The 21898-nt window shown below is 41.2% G+C and overlaps 1 protein-coding gene across 1 annotated transcript; it reads right to left on the bottom strand.

Moving 5' to 3' along the window:
• Positions 1-895: 895 nt before the first annotated feature.
• sptlc3 (serine palmitoyltransferase, long chain base subunit 3) lies at positions 896-21581 on the bottom strand. Its single transcript, XM_004559769.5, has 12 exons — positions 21332-21581; positions 17880-18071; positions 16996-17150; positions 15542-15690; positions 12077-12201; positions 10757-10850; positions 8754-8859; positions 7251-7470; positions 4851-4977; positions 2956-3091; positions 1766-1895; positions 896-1680 (listed from the first exon to the last, which is right to left on the bottom strand). Exons 1-12 carry the CDS (start codon positions 21431-21433, stop codon positions 1567-1569), a joined length of 1650 nt encoding a protein of 549 aa, XP_004559826.1. The 5' UTR covers positions 21434-21581; the 3' UTR covers positions 896-1566.
• Between the last annotated feature and the right edge of the window lie 317 nt (positions 21582-21898).

Below are 21898 nucleotides of genomic sequence, written 5' to 3' on the forward strand. Positions count from 1 at the left end.
GCTGGGGTGAGGCCACCTTTCCCCATCTCCTCCAGATCTTTATGAAACAGCACATTGGTATGACATCACAGATTTGCGGATTAAAGAAACTGTTTTCCATTGTTGCTGGCTATAGGAGCCAGATGTGAGATATTCACTTACAGCACAAAGCGATCAAATACAGAGAACAGATTTCAAGAGTTAGCTGTTTTTTTTGGAAACTTTTATCTATGTTTGTACTTCATTATGTTTCCCAAGAAGTGCATATTGTTTTTTTTAATCTCCTCTTGTTAAATGTTATCACTATGCTGTTTATGGCGAGGTAAACACAAACATAGAAACATCCCGAGGAAAAACAAGTGCAGACAAGACCAAATCCGACACACTGTGAACACACATTCATCATCTATCTATAATCCTTCCTGTGTTAATCAAATGATTACCACATACCACGAGAATTTAGAGTTCAGAGCTAATTGCTGGGTAAGGTTTCTGTTGGCTCAGGTGCCGCATGCTCGGCATGCTTACCTTCACGACTGTAACGCAGTGTTGTGCGTGAAAGGGAACAGCAGGTCTTTAAAACATCAACAATTAAGCTGGTAAGACGTGGTGAATAAGAGCAGTCTCGCCACAAAACAAGCCATAACACCTTTTTTATTCTGCACGCGGGCTGTTGAGATTTAACTGCATGTCAAAGAAGTAATTGCTGCATGATCTATTATTTACAGAAAGGCTATCATTTACTGTGGAGATGAAAGTGGTGTTTCACTGGGGACGTTTTTATAAAAACAGTTCACCGTGGAACACAAAATCTTCCTTTTGCTTGATCTGTTCAGCCACAAGTAGTGTAAACATTCATGCATCAGGATATAAGTTACAAAGGGAAGACTCTTTGGGAAAAAAACAAAAGAAAACATGCCATCTGGAAGGTGAATTTATTATTTGAAAGGCATTCGTGCACAGCATTTGGGAACAATGGGTATAAAAATCCTCAAAATTTACTGAAACAGCAGTTTGGAGATTTGTCAGTTTCTTAAAGTATAAGTAAATAGGATTGTGTATTAGTATCTAACTATTACTGCCATTGGCATCTCTAAAAAACTTCAAATATTAATTTAAGAGAAGCAAAAAAGTGCTTCCATAAAAACCCGTCAACGTCTAAATATAGACATAAGTAATTAGAAAAAATCTGCAAAAAAGTGAGCCCTCTTTTAATCTTTAAAAATGCCCTCAGATGTCAGTGCAGAGGAGGTTAACATCGAAAATGAATAAAACAACATATGATTTTCTTCCACGAATAAATAACTCAAGAATCTTGAGATTTACACCAATCCAAAAGATGCTCGTGCATTCATTTCACATATACATATATTCATAAAGAAACGGCATTTCAAGAGTTCAAAACATTTGTCTTTTAAAAAAGAACGAATACACAGTCCAACATTATGATTTAACACACATAAAAAACAAAAAAAAAAACCAAACAGCTGCCAAATATTTGGCTCTTCTCCTGCTGTCTGATGAATTCACTGTGTGCTTATGATTGCTCAGTTTAGACACTGTGAAGTCAAAGGGTCAAAGATCATATCAGCTGTCCAGCTCGAAGTCTGTCTCATCGCACAGGTCGGGCTGAGGGGAATATTTCTGCCGCGAGAACTTCAGGCAGAGAAGATCTCCCACCTCATTCATACAATCGAGCACCTGAGGACAATGGAAAGTCTCAGAGCATGTATGTTTCATATATATCCAAAGTATCAAAGTGGGAAACGCTCGTGTGTGTTTGTACCTGGTTCAGCATATCCCGGGTGTGTGCAGCAGATACACAGAAGCGAGCTCGGGCCTCTGTGATCGGCGTTGCTGGAAAGCCGACCACAACTACGCCGATTTTTCTCGCCAGCATTTCTCGCGCAAACGCCCTGATCAGCATAAAAAAAGAGAAACGGGTTAAACACGAAGCACACAAATGACTTTAGCAACAGGAGGGCTTTTTTTCTACTTCTACTTCTTCTTTTTTTGAGTCCTCCTTTTCCGACTGAATGCAGTCAGTTATAATGTTGTCACATTATATTTGTTACAGCACCTACATAACACGGCAGTGTAACTCATATTTACGAGTTCTGAGTTCACCGAAATGAGCATGCAAGTCACATTACGATGGGAAATGTTTTGGTGCTATGCCTCATCAAATGTAAAATCCATAGGAACGCTGTTCCTTCTAGCCTTTCCAAATGTTTAAATATGCAATCGGGACGTGTGGTTTGCGAGGCTTGTGATAATTTCTGCAAAGTACCATAAATTAAAAAGGGTGCAGTAATTGTTTTGACGACCTCAGAGCAAGTCTGTTCATTTTAACAAAGCCAACCTGCTCTGGCGCACTTTACCGTGGACAGTTTGAAGAGGTAAAAACCTTCAAACGAGTTCTGAAAGTGGTTTGATGAATCTGACCCGGTATATTTTATATAAACATGGTGATGAGTATCTACAGAAATATGTTCAATGCTAATAAACGGACTTCAGTGTTGTTATAGGAATAAATATTATGGCTCTGGAAAAAAAATCTTTTTTTTTTTTTGAAACAAGGTTTGGGGACCTGTGAAATTTCAACTTTATTACAATTAACACTGATACTCACGATAGCAGAGCGATCTAAAATCACAGGCTATATGATGATGCCATCTGATTAAGGCAATAACTGAGCAGAATTTGTATTTGTGCAGATATTAATGTTGACTGTCATATAATCAAGGACACTTGATTACATACCAGCGTGGGAGTCTAGGGTTATACCAAATCAGTACCCGATGTTGCCTCTTAAGAGGTTAAAGACATCATAACACTGCACAAATGATTGATGGAAACTCTGGAGACACAGCTGATCAGAAGACGCACGTGATGCTATACTGAAGCTAAGAACAAGGAACATCGTGATCATCTGGCTCTGTAAAAGTGTTTTCATGAGTGTTTCTGTGTGCTTACACCACTTTGGCTGGCATGTAGAGCAGCACTGGAACCACAGGTGAGTCATTATTGCCGTAGATGATGAAGCCCATCTCCTTCAGTCTGGATCTGAAGTATTTGGTGTTCTCTGCCAGTTGGCGAATCCGTCTCAATCCTCCAATTAAAACAAGGACACCAGCAGATGTACATGAGTAAAGCACCTTTTTTCACTGAATTTCCCCTCTATATTTGTACCGCGCCCTGTAGGGAAGGACATTAACTGTCAGTAGTAGCTAATGTACTGTGAGTCCTGTGCAGTGCCATCTCATTTTGAGTCCTGCACCTCCATCTGGGCCATCATGATTACAGCTCAGCTGCAGCAGCAGATGGTTCAGTTTTGTCCGCCTGACAGCATGGTATATGCGCTTGCATGTTGCCAGAGTGGGGGTCTCGCAAATTGGATATGATGGATTTTGCGTGGAATTAGTGACTGTGGGCTGCCACGTGAATGTAGCCGTGACATATAGTGAACACGAATAATGCTTAAGCATCACACGCATTTCCTATAAATTCACTGCACTAGAAGATAAATCACAGGCAGCAAAGGCGGCTTGTTCTGCTGACCCTCTGTGTTCCCGAACAATGCGAATCACTGGGGAGCCCGCTTGCTCTGTAGCTGCTGCAGAGTTTGGCATGGCCGGCCTTGGAACACAGCTCTGTTTCCCTCTGATTACCTGGGAACAGATTGGCAGTTCTTTCAAAGGGACGTAAGAGAGCACTTTAAATCCCCTTATCTCAGAAGAGGGAGAAGGAGAGAGAGGGAGAGAAAAGGGGGGGGGGGGGGGGGGGGCATAACATTCGGACATCTGCCAAAAAAGCCCAGGCCCCATTTTGTAAATTGTTTCTCTCTGCTAAGGTAGAGGTCACGAAGGTCAAAAACCTGCTGCCAGACACAGGAATCGTACGAGCAGGCGAGAACGTGTGGACGTTGCTGTCTGTCGGACTTGTGTGAAATTCAACATCAAAGAGAAAAGATGAAGAAGACAGAGGAGGACTTGGAGGAAGAGGAATAAAGACTTATGACACAGATATTCAAGGGCTCTGTTAGGTTTCTTGTCACAGTGAGATTTTAAAGTTGTTGTTTCTTTTTTTTCTATGGACACTGGGACTGATGTTTAGAAAAACTGCCTTCCCTCTCATCTATAAGACAGGTCAAGGCAATTTTTTTCCACAACAGATATTTCACTGGACTACGTCAGATACAAAGCATGTCTGCTTCAGAGTCAGATGAAAAAGTTACTCATCTCAGCAAGAAACTGCAGCATCTACCTCGACCGCAACACAGCAGGGTCTAGTCCTTGAAGTGATGACAGAAGTGTTTCATTTTGTTTGTCACGGCTGCCTAGCTTTGCCTCATGGCGCATGCTGTAAATACTGTAAATTTGGTATAACTCTAATGTGTAATCTGTCATTACTTACTAGGCACTAGATGCACTAATGCTACTCCCGTTAGCACTCCTTCCATTACCAGGAGCACAGCTACAATAACTCAAGAGAGAATTGCCCCGGTGGTATCGCGTCTGGTCTGGTAACGACCGCTTCCCCTGCCCTCGTGTCTGATGCCATTAGAGCAGCAACTTTTCAGAGCAGCAGCGTTCTCTACAACACACACATGAAAATGATTTCCTCCACGATAGGGTCACGTGTGCTCAGGGACTGCACGTCTCCCTGCTCCTTACCGCTGCAGACCCCTGTAATTGCTTCCACATTTTCTGACCAGCTGTTTGCATTTCCCTGCAGGTCTCACTGCTAATGTTAACATCGGTGGTGTCCTCTGGATTCCGTTTGCTGTTGTTTCCATAAAAATTATATAAAGGTGTAGAAATTTTTTTAAACCAGACATGCAAAGAACGTGTGACGGCTGCTATACTTACCCTCTGTGCTTCCATCTTTTCCCATGATGCACTTCATTGCACGTATTATCTGCTCAGTCGCAGGAGGGGACATGGCCGTGGCGTATACTGCACTGTGAGAATGTGTCCGCAGGTAGTCCACCAGTTCCTGCAACATGGGATACAGAGTCAAACGCTGAAAAAGCACAACTGCACAACTATTCACAGAAAACAAAGCAACAGTTCTGAACCTCTTGTGTGACCCTGCAGTATATTCAAACACCACTAGGGAGAGCTCATGTATAATCAACACCTGAGAAGCAATTAAAATACTTCAAGTCGTTTCTCTGTCACTGTGACTGTCTTGGCACTGACTGTAAAATAGTCCTGGATCCTTTCCTGCTCTCCACTCTGGGGTGGGGGAAGCCAACACATGAATATGAGAAAGAACCAAAGTCAAAATGAGCCAGAATGAGGTCTGTCGTGCTCATTATTCCTAAATGTCAGCAGGAGATTAATTCTGCTAGTGGCTGACAAGAGAAGAGGAGGATTTCAGGAAACCGATTTGGTCACGGGTCCCTAGAGCGTATGTGTGTAAGCGGCCTGAGGTTGGGGAGCTGTGACGGGCTGCTGCTCGGTGGCAAGCCGGGGTTGCGGGGTGATGACACGTAAGCCGGAGATGCTGTCTGGCCACCGCTTCCACTCACCACCATCTGTCCCTGCTGGGCGGTGGCTGCGGCTTCCTCAAGCGCACGAGGGGGAAAGGATTTCAGGGGAAGTGCTTGAATGTAGGATAAGAACCCTGAAACAACCTGACATCTGTTTTCGTTTAAGGCGGGAGATTTTCACAGCTTTGTGGTCCTGCAGGATTACGGTGCAACCAAGATAAACCGTTTAAGAGGACACGTCCAAAATTCATCTCATGCTTGGGGCACAGACTGACAGCTCAGAGGGTTTCCTCAGCCGCACGGTGGCCACAGCACCGATGTGGGAATACGTGTTCACAAAGCCCTGGAGTAGAGGCGCTTCCAGAACAGCAAGCCCACTTGAACTTCAACAGATTTATTTAATAACCTAATTTCAATCTCATCCACATTTTCAGAGATGGCCTAATGAATAAAGACTCCTAAATATAAGTTTGCAGTGACATAGAAATAACTCTGGGTGTATTTATTGGGGTATTTATTTTTGGTACCCTCATAAAATAGCTATAACATGACTGTTTTCCAGAGCACATCTGCACAGTCTTTTGTTGGTCAACCCAAATCCAGTTAATGTAGGACTTGGGGTATTTCACCACAACAACAAATACGTCAAATCTAAAGGTTCTCTCTCTTTTCCTGCCTTTTTTCCTTTAGGACTTTACTGCAGCCAGCTGTCACACCAGGAAGAGTGTTCATACTTCAAACATTATCATGCTTGTTAAAAGTCATCCTGTTAAATCTGGAGCGCAGTTCTGATGCCTGCCACAAGAAGGGGCTGGCCCTCTGCCAGCTTTACCTTCTTATTATGGCAGAGCAGGGCTGGGGGAAACTGAAGGGGAAAGAAGGAAGGGTCCCTCTCTGAATACCTAATTCAAACAACATGGTCGTTTCTGTTGTTGCTTTCTAATCAACTGCCACAAAACTGGTGTGGTTATGTACCAAAGTGTACTATTTAATGGAGTAAAAAAAAAAGAAAAGGAAAAAAAAGTGCCCAGAGACGCAGCCTGGGGAACATTTGTGGGACATGTGAGGGCTAAGCGAGAGGGAGTGCGTATAATTGACTTCCATACATTTTTAATAAACAGCCGTGGCGCAGAATATAACATGCATCATAAAAATTTACATTTCAAAATCTAAATATTTGAAAATACTCTTGTGTGATGTTTAAATCTGCTCCGGAGCCAGAAGGGTTAATTGTGTTACACAGTGCTTGTCAGGTTATTTAAACCATGTCAGGATTTAAAAAGCCGGCTCATTAATTTGATTTTCTGTGATGCTAATTCACCCAAGGCTGTTGGGATTGTTTCAGTGCGATTAATCCAATCAGCTTATTTTCTTAAAACATTCTGTCACGACCCTATTTTGTCCAAGGAGTGTTCTTTCCATTTTTAATTCTTCTGTAAAGCAACAGGTCTGCAGCAGTTCTTCCCTTTCACAAGATTGCTATGAACTGGCGAAGTGGAGGGAAATGAAAACAGCGATGATGGATCGTATTCTTTTGAGAAAGCCGGGGAAGCTGATAAATGTAACAACATCACTGCCGTGTTGACGATAGAGTCTTATCTGTCCAGTACCCCTAAAAAGGTCAGAAAAGTGTCAAGTCTGGAGTGTCCTGGAAAGCTTATATGCATTGGGAAGCAGCACTGAGGACCATGACTGCTTACTTGGTCCCTTGTATGTAACATAAATACACGAATACTGAGAAGCACTGATCAAATGAGAGTAAACTTGCAGTAACCTTTTTCCCTGCGATATAGCCTCCAGACGCCCCGAAGCTCTTTGTAAAAGTCCCCATCATCACGTCCACATCAGCCGGGTTCACATTAAACAGCTCGGTCACACCCCTCCCTGTTTGGCCCACTGCTCCGATGCTGTGGGCTTCATCCAGGTACAGGTACGCTTTATATTTCTTCTTCAGAGCGATGACTTCAGGCAGTAGCACCACTGAACCCTCCATGCTATTGGCAGAGAATCGCACACACACACAAAGCATACGTGTAAAAAGGGATCAACATGGACACACACTTTTAAGAAATTACAAACCAAATTGTTAAAGTGATTAACTTTAAAAGGAAAGAGTCTGACCCTGAACTAACCATATCCACAGCAGAGCATCTCTGCTTCTACAAATGCATATTATATAATCTCACACGCCACAGTCTTCCAAGAATCTTTCCTGCTGGCCTCTTTCACTTTACTCCCACCTTTCTTCCTTTTCTTCCTCCCCTCAGATGCAAACCTTTTAAGGCTACAAATAGACAGCATGAGTGATTATACGGCTGGGGACTGGAGCAATCCCAGACCTGCTCTGGTTGCTATGGCTGAGAACGTCTGCAGCCCAAATGACATAAGACAGGGTTTCACCAGGACCGATGTGGACATCAAAGGCAGACTCGGGCTATAGCTAAAGCATGCGTACTCTTTATCCAAGCCTTTTGATGTTGCTGGGAGGTGATAGACGGAGCATTAGTTCTTTCTGTGCTTTGCTGAAAGGCGCCATTTCATTCTCATGTCTTAGACATTACTGTCTGACAAAGACAGTCTGAGGATGTGCAATTAGGTTGTCTTTCAAAGTACCAGGATTGTTGTGGGACTAATTACATTATATTAAGACCAGCTGATGGCCACGTTTAAGGCTTTCTTCTTTTTTTGATGAAAAAAAATTGACATAAAACAAGTAATTTTCACAGCATCATATTTTACTTTAGGAGGACTAAAATGCAAGTGCAGCTGAGAGCAAAAAGAGGGAAGAAAGGAGAACAGAAAATGGCCATGATAAACAGTTGGAGCTGGGGGTGTAGCCAAGTCAATCTCTATGGCTCCATTTGGCCTTGATTTGGAGCTAATGAGCAGATGGAGAGGGTCACTAAGACTCAGGATAGCTCACTGGCAGGAGAGGCAGACAATACCTTTCTCCTTTCTACGGTAATCAAATGGTACCCGACCACATGCACATGCACACACACACCCATGCACTGCCATACGCTTGCATACACACAGACAATCTATTATTCAAGAGCGCAGAAAAGGAAGCGATTGAAAAAGAGACCATAACAGGGACGGCTAAGCACAGGATCACCTCAGGTTATAAATTACAATTTCTACTCAAATCGGGCTGTGCAAAACCCTCCGATAGACCACCCGGAAGCTCATAGTTAGAAAGACTGATACAAGAGACCCAAGACATGTGTCTGTGAAAGTAGCTATGTTATAATGTGTGTGGGGTGTAATGATGGCTGACCTGTAGATGCCTTCCACCACGATGAGAATCTTTTTCCAGGGCCTGTGGGTCCGAGGCTGTCCTGAGCAAACTGCTTCTTTTAGCATCTTCTCCAGACTCTGCATGTCTGACATAGGTGCACACAAAACATCACATAAGGGAGAATAAGAGGAAGAGACACAGCAAAAGAAGACAGACCCTAACAATAAAAAAAAGTATGCCGGCAATCCTAGTTTGGATATGTGTTATGACACAGCATACAGGATAGCACTCCAGTGCTATAGCTTGTGCGGAACACCGAACATCAACGCAAACCCGAGAGTGGGAAGAAATCATTTCCACTGGGGCAGATAGTTCACGGATTTCACAAGACACTACTTTATTTGCCAAAGACACCTTTCACAAACAACACACCGGAAATACCCTTGCACTGTGACGCTTACAAACACCTGAGATATCTAACTAGGTTAAAAATGTGGCTAAGCCTGTGCGATCTGCATATCTGCATTGTTTTTGTTACAAAAAATTTACATGGCAAAAACATTTCCCGGTGACTAAAACTCAGTTATGACAATACTAATGATCCTTTAGTGCATACCAGCAGATGGCAGTATTAAACAGCTCCAGTTGTTATGAAAGTGTGTTATTCAAAGTATGACTGCAATCCAACCATTTCCTGCTGAGGAGTGAGGAAAGCTGTCGTGGCTAATAATCTGTCATAGATGATTGATGCTCCTACTTCAAAACAAAAACAGGTTCACTTAAGAGGCAACAGATGCTCCGCTGCTAAAATTCCTTCCCGAGGCTTAGCAGAACAATGTCTCGGCTGAGGAAAGCAGAAATGAAAAAAAGGAATTCACTGTGGCTTTCTGTCTGCACAGTCAAGAGTGAGCAAAAGATTATTTCACAGTGAAACACTGATATAAGATAAGCCACAGCGTGATATGAGATACTGTATGACTGAGGATGGTTATCTTCCGCTTCGATCCATAAAATGATTCCACGATATCTTATCTGTGCTCTCACCTTCGGGGTACACACCACGCTACTGGCTTAATAAATAAAACATAAATACATTTGATTATTCGAAAGAGTAGGACTACTGTCTGTGCATTATAACTAAACAACGTGGTAATTCTCACGCACATGTATGACAAATCTGCTGGACAAACCAGTTTGTCTGCTCCATAGTATGAGTTCCATCTCTGCTAAAAATAATCCTTGAGAGATTTTAGAGAGTGCTTGCACCAATAAGTATCACTACAAAAAAATACAAGCATTGGAGTTGTTCATAAATCTTTTGTTGTGGCATAACCCTCTATGCAAATATTAGAAATAAAAGAGTTTCTGAGTGCCTAGCGCAGGAGGATTAGTGGCAAGGAGGGGTCAGCAGCTCAGGTGCCTGAGGGCTCTTTGCCTTTAGACAGGCCTCTGGGATCTGCTTTGAGGACCCATAACTGACTCTGCTTGTACCTGTCAGGAAAAATTTGCTGCCAGAGGACTGGCTCATTTGTGCTGTCTGCTGAAAGGACAGGGATGTATCTAATGCGAGCAATGGATGTTGTACCATCCACGCTTGATATTTTTCCTCTTGACAATATACCAGAGAACAAAAAGTTTAAGTAAAGATGATGTTTTGTTTAAAAAAAAAACCTCAACCCCCCCCAACCAACTTCACTATTGCTTCACGGCTGCTGCTGCTGCTGCTGAATAAAACATAAGCATGATTTCAAACCAAACCTATTGCATTAAACACAGAATGTAGGTCTTTCCTAAGGTAAATCCTGTACCACACAAAAGAACAGGAACTTGCTTCTCACAGCAGCACCAGTATACAATTAGGTGAAGAAAACACCCGATACTGTGAGCAGAAGTGGCTGCAAACAGTAACTGAAACTTTCTCAAGAGTCAGTTTGATGACAAAAAGGCACAAAAAGGTTAAACGTAAGAATAATAATAATAAAAAAGGTGTTGTTTTGTACTATGATGCATGGACTATTTATGTACTAGGTGATTGGACTCACTGTTATGTTTGAACACTCGGATGGTTGCTCCTGACAGTCTGGCTCCCAAGATGAGAGAAGTGTGATTGAGCTCATCGCTTAGTATCAAACAACCCTGGAGAACAGCAAAGAGAAAAGACTTTATTTAAATTTCACAAGGTATGCTTTGTGCTTTTGGGGTAATAGTCAATTGTTTTGCTACTGCAATGCTGAATCAAAAATTTCTAATCTAATGCTCAAAATGCCTCTGCAAACACATTAAATGGGGTATATGACATAAATTTTTCATTACAGATAAAAAGGTAAAACTTGATCTGTTGATCTTTTCTTTCTAACTGAAGAATGTGTGGCTAAATAAAGGTAGTTCACACCTCTTCACCTGCCCCTTAATCCAGGCCTCAATCATAATCAGGTCTGGTTCTCTGTGCAAAATAAGTTGTATGTACTGCATGTTAGCAGTTTTTTACTTCTTTGATGTCTGAAGTTCTGACCCACAGACGCATTGCAATTTTCATAACCGACAGCACAGTACTCCATGTTCCTTATAAAAAATCAGTATGCAAATTAATTCAGTTGTTCCACTGAAAACCTCTCTGGTGCATTAGCATATATATACGGCACAAGCTCTAAGCATTTGACTTCATTAGTCTGAATGAGTCTTGTAGAGGCTATGTTGACACTGTCTCAGTGACAGATCTGCTTGGTTTGGCCTCGGGTCCAGCCAGCCTGCTCCCTGGTCTACCAGCAGCTGTCACTCTAATGTTGTTCTGCCTGCACAGCAAGGCCTGTCCTGGCACAGCCTGTCCCTGTAGGATAGAGCTGGCAGTGAGGGTTGACCTCCAGCCTCTGCAGGGTTACTGCGGGGGGCTGCAGCCTAAGGGGCTGCTACACCTCTTGAGCTGCATAAACGACCCTGTTCTCATCACTTAAACAGTCAACCTCCTCTTCCTCCTGTCCAGTCCAATCACAGATATTCATGCTGTGTGTTGCCCCTGGTAACCCACAGGCCTCTGCATCAGCCACTCTGGTGCACCGAGAGGCCAGAGGATGGGTAATCCCACCCTTGAGGAGTGCTCTTAACAAAAACTGCCCTTCCTTGTATATCTGACTGAAAGCAGCTATGCATGCCCAGATCCTCATCCTTCTGGCTACTGTTTTGTGTAATTATGATTTTAATTAGCAGCTGTGGGTCAGACTGTTTGCAGTTAAGTTTATTTGACTGTTCATTAATTGAGACAATACCACAGAAGAGAAAAAATCCAGACTGATATCTGCTGCATTGTGAAAATTACACTTGCAAAGATGTTCTGTATAATGCTGAGTGTATAAAATCTCACATACCCTGCCCACAAGTGCTGGAATATTCATTGAGTTGGTGGCGAAACCCATCCCATAAGTCATAGCGGACTCGACTCCAAGGAAATTGGCCACAAGTTGTTCTAGCTCTTCATGGATGCTCAGGTTGCCTATATGATAGAAATCAGAAAAAGATGACTCACCCCGACAACATCACTGTACCTGTTGGCACATCTGGTAATCCTTTAGTCTCTAGGCTTTGCCGGTCTTTGTCACCCAATCACAAGGTTTGTCAGAGATGAATGTCTCCTGATAAAAAAGTAAGAGACCCAGAAGCAAACGCCTGGATCAGCATCAGCGGCTCTTGCTGTCTGGGGATCTGAGGAGATTTATAAAGATCCAAGATGGGGTAAATTTGTAATTTAGTTCAACTGCCGTATTTCATCCCAGTAATATTAAGGGAGGTCTAGCGAGGACTGAAATGGTTCTGTTGTACATTTTAGGACTGAGCCAGCTCAGGTGGTGATAACCCTATGTGACAGGTGGAGACCAGAATTCATTTGGAAAATTGATCAGATTGCAATCTGTCACCTGATGTGGCATTTTTTCAATTTTGTACAATAAAGTGGGATTTTCAGGTACCTGCCCTTGTGCTTATCTGATAAACAGAAGAATTGCTGTTATAATTGTGAGCTATGGGGGGAGAAGTGGGCAATAAAAGGTGCACGTACACTGTATTTTATCTCTGCAGGGATGATGTTGTATTCTGTACGGCACAAAAACATTACAACATTTCAGTGCATCTGTGTTTACTGTAATACTACATTGTAGTTACCAGGTATTGCACACTGAATTAAAGCTACTTTGTAAAGCAACTTTCTAATGAGTGCTTATATAATACAATATATCACTACTGCATTAACATTTAAAAAACGGGGCATTAATTGCACACACGTGGGACACTAATCAATATCAGTCAGTAACCACAGAGAGCGAGCTTCAAACAGCCAGGATGGTTCAGGAAGGACTGGAGAAATGGTTATTGAGTTATGTGTATAAAAAAAACATAACGCAGAGAAGCAGTTCTGTCTTTATGGCGATTCCTATTCACTGCTTTCCATCAGGCCTTACGCCAAAATCGATTCATACATTTCCTCGACCGCTCAGGCTCACAGGCCCTGCCGGCATGTGCAGCGTCTTCTTCTTCTTCTTTTTTTTTTTTTAAATCAGGCTGCATTGACATTTGCTCTCTTAATACAACATTTTACTGAGCTGTGGCTTTTTAAGCGTGCCATGCCTTCTTATTGATATGTTAACCTCAGAAGGCCACTCTAGGTCCCGATACTCTACAGATAAGACAGTCAGGACGGAGCCTGATCACTTTGCTTAAAATAAAACCTACACACCTTTTAAAAATTGGTCACTGTTCCTCTGAGTTACCATGGTCACCTTTGTGCTATCAAGGCTGGTTGATGAGAAGGGCAGCCACAGTGAAGACTGTGCATGCAAATCTGATAGTTCTCATAGTTAAATCTGTTCCTTTTATTGGGAACTATATGACCGAGGAATTTTTAAGGACAAGAAAAGAGACAGAATAACAAAGGTTAATCATTTCTGACACAAACCTTGAGTCAGCGAACCATTATAAAGTTAGTGTAGCATGTTTTAATATATAAAAAGGCACAACAGCCCTATTGCACTAGTATACTAATACCAGAATTTTACTACCTTGTGTTTGATAGCTGTACCCAGTATATTTTTATGCATCTGAATGTTTGACATTATTATCTATTAATGATTACAGGAAAAGCAGTGCCAATAAGCTACCCATTAAGGTAACTCTATGAATGTTTGACATGGGTGTTTATTCACAGGGTGTGCTTTCAGTGCACTTTGTGTGTAGTTCAAAATGCCTTATTGATAATAAAAAAAAGAAAAACACTCCCTGTGTGGGCTCAAACCATATTGTGAGTCATTTTTATTTAGATGTTCGGAACTGGAAGTTGACCTAAGTGTTTAACTGCATTTTCTAAGATGATTTAATATTGGAAAAGGTGAGAGGCGAGATGAGATGAAATTAAATTAATGATGTCAATGACTGACAAGAGTGAAATAGAAAAAAAAAGAATTACATGTCTAAATGTTTTTTTAATTACATTTTTTGTATTTTTTCTAAATTGCTGACAATTCAGTCAAAAGCAATGCTGACAATTTGACTTTGAAGATTTTCCACATGTCAACAGTAAAAACTGCTGTGTGTGCATCACTAGTGCAACAGAGACGCTGGGATCTTTAATAATTTATGCACAATAATGTCTCATGGGAAGAACGCTTGTTATTTCTTAAGCTTCCCGGTGAGCCAGCTAAAACACGCATTAGAAACCCAGGCTAAAACAGTTGAATTTTGAAAGGGAAATAAACATATAAATAAATCACATAGATGAATAATAGATGGTGTGAAGTGTGCATGTGCACACTCCACACCATCCATGTGTGTGTGTGTGTGTGTGTGTGTGTGGGGGGGGGCTTCAGCTTGTAGTCATACTTGCTCTGCCAAACATACGCATAACTAACAATCACATGTCCTTAAGTTCCTCTGATTTTCTCTCCTCTTGTCAAATAGCTGGTATCCTGCAACGCTCAGTGACTCCGCTTGATCTGAACTTGCATGTCAGCTAACCTACTGCTAGCCTGCTCTCTGCAGAAATAGCACATTGGTCTCTGAAGTGTCACAACGCAAACCTCGCTGAGAGGTTTGCTTTGTGAGAGAGAGAAACACTTTTCTGCGTCGCCTGTTCCTCAAGCTCTGTAAAGTGTATCAGCGGGGCTTTGGTGAAGAAACACCCAATTGATGGCCAATCATTCGATTTCCTCGCCGCACCATTGCAATTCTAGAATGTTACATCCACATAGACACTTAAATACCATCAAATCCAGAATGAAGTTCAAAGGACTTTCATCAGAAGCCACAGATCCCATTTACTTTCTGATCCTTGCTGTTATAACAGTTCCTTTGCATGCATGTACATATAGGTTTTTAATGTCAAGAGTGCTTTACAATGTTAGGTTCCACAAGACTGTAGCCCCCCAGCTTCTCACTTTGGACCGATATATAATGATCTCAACATATGCCCAAATGCTATATAATTTAGCAAAAGGTGAATAATTCATACAACACTGAAGCCACTGGCAGATATTTAAATGTGCACGCCGTATGCAGGAAACCTAAAAAATGACGGTGACAAGTTTCATTTTCAGTTTGATACTCTGACCATTCAGCGTCAACAAGGCCTGACAGATAGCTTTTTTAAATAGAGGCACATATAAGATATGTAAGGATAATAAACACTACCATATAGCTGTTATGTTTTTGTTGTATGGTGGACTTTTTTCCTCCCTAAATCAAATCAACTGCCACAAACCAGCTCACAGAGAGAAGTGACACAAAGCAATGTGGCAATAGTTTTTTTTTTTTTCATCTTTACAACAGAATCTTAACCACAAACTCACCTATTTCCTGTCTTGTGCTGCAAACCCCAACCCCATACTGGCGCACTTTGTCTGCCACAGTTTTCAGGAAATCAGCATTGTTCTCAGCAAAGCCAAGGTAGTTGTACGAGCCCATATTGATAACATTGTGTATTGTCTTCCCGGTAAACCTGCAATTACACAAACATCAGGACTCAATTAGTTTGTCTGTTTTTTCCTGATTCATACACATGCCCAGTGAATTCATTACATATCAAATTTTTAAATAGCATATTCAATTAAATATGTTATTTGCTAATCAAAAACTCCACTTATTCTATTGATAGGAGTCTGCTAATGGGAAATAGAATTATAAAACATGTTTTGAAGACAACAGTGGCACTGACTGGATCCACAAGCAGTAGTAGTTATGTATTGTACAAAGAACATTTTAGTGTTAATTAAGAGATTATGCTTCACTATAAAATGTAGGATTGTGTGTGTACACTGGGAACTGTTGTAATCATTTCAGGCACTAAAGCAAGTTCAGGTAAACATCACACGAGTTCAAGAGTGCGCATCCCTATCAGAGGTAATCTGAATCTAAAACTATCTAAAAAGAATTTTTCCTTTTTGTCATCTGACCTACTTCTTTTCAAACTTCACGTACCCCTTTATACCGCTACGAAACCAATCAAAACTATGCACCACAGTACCACGTCTCTACTTTTTCCAGTCACATTAAACATGTTTAAATATGTAATCCACGTTTACGTCACACTCATAATGTCATATTTCTACCCTGTGGCTCCCTTCATACTCTTTTCCATACTATATTTCTCCAACCCTGTTCTGTAGCAAAGAGGAATATCAACTATGACCCAGATTCTTTGGAGTGGCATATCTTTACTGATGACAAATAACCATGTTTCCACCTTTGCAAACAGCTTATAGAGGTTACCAAGCTAGTTAAATCTGGGATGTCCACTCTTTACCCTCAGAAGAGAGATGATTTTGTGCAAAAAGACTGTCTGGCGAGTTTTAAGCATTTTTAAGGTGAGCGGTATACACTGATAAGCCAAAACACTTTAAGCCAGCATGCTATTAGCCTTTTGTGTGCTGCCCAAAAAAGGTCCACCCCACTGAGCTATGGACTCTACGAGACCTTGGCGGATGCCCTGTGGTATCTGGAGCTAGGATGCACCACATCCTTTCAGATTTTTTCCAGCAAATTACCCAAAACCCAGTGGGGTCAGCTCACAAGCCTTGTCGTTTTGGAGGTGCTCCAACCCAGTCGACTGGCCATAACAATTTGGCCCTTACTAGACTAACTCAGTTCTTCACACCTGTCCATGTATCTCAGACCTCGACATGTGCTTTTAACAGGACACAATGTTTTTCACCTTATCTGTGAGTGATCGTAATGACTCACCTCCTCCATGATACTGTTTATGCTATTTACAGTATGTCTATCATAGATCAATCGATTGCAGTACCTGAATGTCCAGTTGTAGTCATCAGATACCCTTTCCATCAGGTCAAAGACAGGTCCTGGTAGGCTGCATATGGGGCGGTTCCAGTTGTCTCGTACCCTCATGTACAGGTTTCGAGTGTAAAAGTTCTCAAAATCTTGATAAAGTGGGACAAAATCCTAAGGAGGAAAAGCATAAGCAGGATTCATTTAATAACTGGTACTAGATCTAGCATTTTTGTGTTTTTATGTTTTCATTCTAGTCCAAGAAATCTTCATTGATCCAATATCCAATGTTTGAGTATTTTCAAGATTATGTGAGACTTAGTCTTTACGGTATGCCCATATGCCATATCATAAAGTGACTCCTGTCCAAAAACAGGGCAGAACTCACTGGTTATTTCTTTTTAGGTTTCTGACTAAAGAAATAGTCACAGAAATAAGGACAGGGTACTGCTTCAGATTTTTCTTAAAGGCTTTTACCTTTTTAATAAGGCCTAGACAAAAACAAATCTGACAACAACAAACATCCTAACTCTAATTTCTGGATTTGGAAAATCAAATCTGTGGCAACACAAAGGCTACTATGGCAATGCCAAGGCCTTATCTAAAATCTGAAGCACAGTAACAAAGAAGGCGCTTGAATCCTCTGAGATTTAATTAGATCTTCAACAGATATTCTCTGCGGTGTCCTGCCTCACTCATGGCAACGTTATAGTGTAGAGGAACACAGAGGATGAAAACAGAGGGAGAGCTTAAGGAAAAAATTGACATAATTAGAGGAAAACAAAACGTACTGACACCACATGCATGTTACTCTACTCCAACTGTCTGCATGGGTATTTGTGTCTGCATTTTGTGTGAGACCCTACAATATGCCTGTTTGTACTATTTGCATGTGTAACCTACCTTCTGTTTCTCTCTTTCCTGGGCAATGTTGCACTTCTCCAAACCCACAGCTCTGAGGAAGTCTCTGAGGTAGCCAAACAGGGTGACAATGCCAAAGCCCAGGTATGTTAGCACGGCAACATACATGGGAGCCTGCTCAAAAGGCTCATACTTGTGGCATCTGGAGGCAACGTCGGTCCCCTGGCCGTTTTTCTATACAACAAAAAGCCCACATAAGCTGTCTTACATTCTACACAAGAACACAGACACACACTTTGAGTTCAAATAAAGGGTTTGTAGTTAACGTGCCAATTAACCTGAAAAATAGAGAGACTGTGGCCTAGTCTTCAGTAACATGTAGACTAGGCCTATTATTACAAAAGAAACCCCTACAAGATCATCCACAGAAATGATAACTGGACAAAAATACATTTTTCTGGAAATGTTGAATTTGTTATAATATTATATACTACATGTAATAGGTTTTTCCTTCACAAAAAGAGTTCTGGCAACTGACTGTCGAATCTATGCCTAAAACTGGAATCACAAGGATAAATATTGTAAATGTTTTGTTATGAAGAATACATTTTAAATAGATAATATTCAGTTTATACATTTTGGTTTAATAACTTTGGTCTAAGTACTGTTTACCAATTTAATGCTGCTTTACTCTGTGGACATGTTTGTCAGCAAAATCGTGAAAGAAGAAAGCAATGCCATACATACGTCATACCAGAGGTATTTAGTAGAAAATTTGATTATGCCTCATTACATATATTTGCATATTAGTGAGATATGTGCATATTGAAGTACTTGTGCTGCCTTTGTGCAGGAAGACAGCAGCATGAGTTAAAGGAAAGGTTTACAAGATAGTAGTGAAAACTCCTGTGATGTATGGTTTGGAGATGGTTGCATTAACAAAAAGACAGGACACCGAGCTGGAGGTGGCAGCGCTGAAGATGTTGGGATTTTCATTGATTTTCAATGGACAATATTAGAAGTGAGTATATCCGGGAGGCAGCTCAGGCTGAGCAGTTTGGACATGAGAGGCAAGGTTGAGATGGTTTGGACTTGTGCAGATTAGAGACAGTAGAAACACTGGACAAATAATATGGAATTGGCAGCTCCACATTGAATATGGAGCTGCAGGCAGGAGGAAAGGAGGAAGACCACAAAGGAGGTTTATAGATGTAGTGAAGGAGGAGGGCTGAGGCCTGATGAGACCCCTAAAGGGAGCAGCTGGAAGAAGAAGGATTACTTCTCCTTCACTTTGTGTTTGTATTTAATTCAATTCAATTTTATTTATATAGTGCCAATTCACAACACCAGTTGTCCCGCATCCCCAACTGGTCAGGGGAGTTGAGGGTGAGGGGAAGAAGACAGGAAAAAGACACGCTGTGGAAGAGAGCCAGAGAATAATAATAATAAATGCATGCATGGGTATAAAAGGTGAATGAAAAAGAAACACTGTGCACATCAGTGCATGATGAGAATCCTCCATCATCCTAGACCTATTGCAGTGTAACTACATGGGAAGTCAGGTTCAACTGATCCAGCTCTATAAGCTTTACCAAAAAGGAAAGTTTTAAGCCTAATCTTAAAAGTAGAGATGTCGTCTGTCTCCTGTCTCGGGTTCCACAGAAGAGGGGCCTGAAATCTAAAGGCTGCTCCTCCCATTCTAGTTTTAAATAAATACTCTAGGAACCACAAATAAACCTGCAGTCTGAGAACTAAGTGCTCTGTTGGGTTGACACAATAAGGTCATTAAGATAAGATGGCACGTGATTAATCAAGATGTATGTACGTGATGAGAAGGATTCTGGATTTAACAGGAAGCCAACAAAGATAAGCCAGTATAGGTGAAGTATGCTCTCTCTTTGTAGTTCCTGACAGTAATCTTGCTTTTTGGACATCCTGCTGTACATAATAACGAATTAGGCTACGTTCACACTGCAGGTCTCAATGGTCAATTCCGATTTTTTTGATCAAATCCGATTTTCTTGTCTGCTTGTTCACACTACAAACAAAATATGACAGCAAACGCGCGCTAGTGTGAACGCTCAAAGCGGCCCGCATGCGCAAAAGAAGACGTCACTCACGCGCTCTGTTTAGACCCAGAGCAAACAATATTGTTTGACTGATGGCCCTTAATATAAAGACTATTTACATAATAATGTAAATAACATTATAATTGGCGTCTGTCTCGTGTCAGTGACGTAAAAGACGGATTTAAGGCGACATGACCGTTCAAACAGCAGTCGCTTTCTAAAACATCGGATATGTATCGGATTCAGTACCACATACGAAAGTGACCCAGATCGGATTTGAAAATTTGTACCATTCACACTGTCATACCACGATCGGATGTGGGTCACATAGGGTCAAAAAAAAAATCGGATTTGACGCGCTTTCGCCTGCAGTGTGAACATAGCCTAGAGTCCTCCAGCCTAGAAGTATTAAATGCATAAACTAGCATTCTTAATAACAAACTAGAACAAGCATAGTGGTTGCATGTGTGTCATTGGGGTTTTTGAAGGGCACAAGGCAACCAGAAAGTCTTGTTTTACGTTGTAAAACCAGCATGGAGGCCTTGTTGAAGCAATATGGCCGACAGCTAACCCACTAAGATATTTATCTTCAGGCAGGTTATGTCAAGCTAAAGACATTTTTTAAATTCTTTTATGACATTTTAACAGAAACATTTTCAGGAGTGCGAAGAACCCTTAAGACAGTGACTCAACAGTAGGTAGTACTGGAAATAGCTACAAAAAAACTAGCAACCACAAAAATGATGCTAAGCCATAGCTTGTATACTGTATACTGTCAATTTAGCAAACTATGCTACGACATAGATTGTTTGTATGTAGGGTTATACAAACTTAACTTGTAAGGCAGTTAAGACTGTCCACGTTTTCAATTATTCAACTATTAAACAATATGGACATTGCTTGAACCTTCATGTAGTTGGCTCAGATAAATCAGCTACATCTCACTCACCAGCGACTCACCAACCAGCATCCTACACAAGGTTTCAGGGCGGGGTATTGCATTATTATTGCTCTTTACATTGTCCATTTTTATATGCAGGGGAACTAAACAGCACTCATCATCCTGCTGTCGATATTTTACAGTTTAAATCGATTGTAAACTAAGCACTGGCACATTATAAAACTCGTATGGCATATTACAGTTGTAACGACACAGTTATGCTGTTGCAGTTGTGGGTGTTGCCTAACTTTCGTAGTGGTGTGATACTTTTTTTTTTAAAGTAGGTGAACACTTACAAAACATGCCGACGTCATATTTGTCTTGTTTAGCGAAGAAGAGCTCAAAATAAAAGCAAACTTCCTGTGTTATTTTTATTGTGTTAAAATTCTTGCCACTGCTGTAAAGCCGGCAGTCACGCATAGAGCGCACGAAATAAAACAAATTATCTTCATAAATACACTGCGCTGACAGGCAGACAGACATACCTCCTTGTGGTTATGATAGCCGTTTTTCCCGATATGTTCGCGTTTCACTCCATTCTTTCTCAAGTATGGTTTTAAGTTTCCGTCTGCAGCAGTTGTTGCCATGTTCTTGAAAGCACGGGCTCAGCTCTGACTGACAGGTATAACCGGTGCGCTGTGCCCAACTTCCAAAGGTGACTTCCTCCTTCTCTCTTACGCTGGTTAAGCCTCTTTTGAAACGCTTCAGCTTTTACTGACGGCTTCTCCAAAACAAAGTCACGCTTCCGATTCTTACTGTTTCGATTTTGTTTAAATAGGACGACTTCTCCCTTATTTTGAACCCCCCCCCCCCCCAAACTTCCGCTTATTACAAAATGCTGCATTACAAAATGCTGCATTACAAAATGAACGCTATACAACTGCTTTAATTCTTAAAATATTATTTTTATTAAAAAATAATTGGAAAGTAAAACACATTTACTCAGGCTGCGTTAGTGATTAGAGTTCTAGTAATTTGAGTACTTACATTTAATGGAGCCTAATAATAGAATACTAGCTAAGCATTGTGGTGGACTGGTAACGTGTACTGGT

The sequence above is a fragment of the Maylandia zebra genome, linkage group LG13 (assembly GCF_041146795.1).
Source record: "Maylandia zebra isolate NMK-2024a linkage group LG13, Mzebra_GT3a, whole genome shotgun sequence".
In the NCBI taxonomy this organism is placed as follows: Eukaryota; Metazoa; Chordata; class Actinopteri; order Cichliformes; family Cichlidae; genus Maylandia; species Maylandia zebra.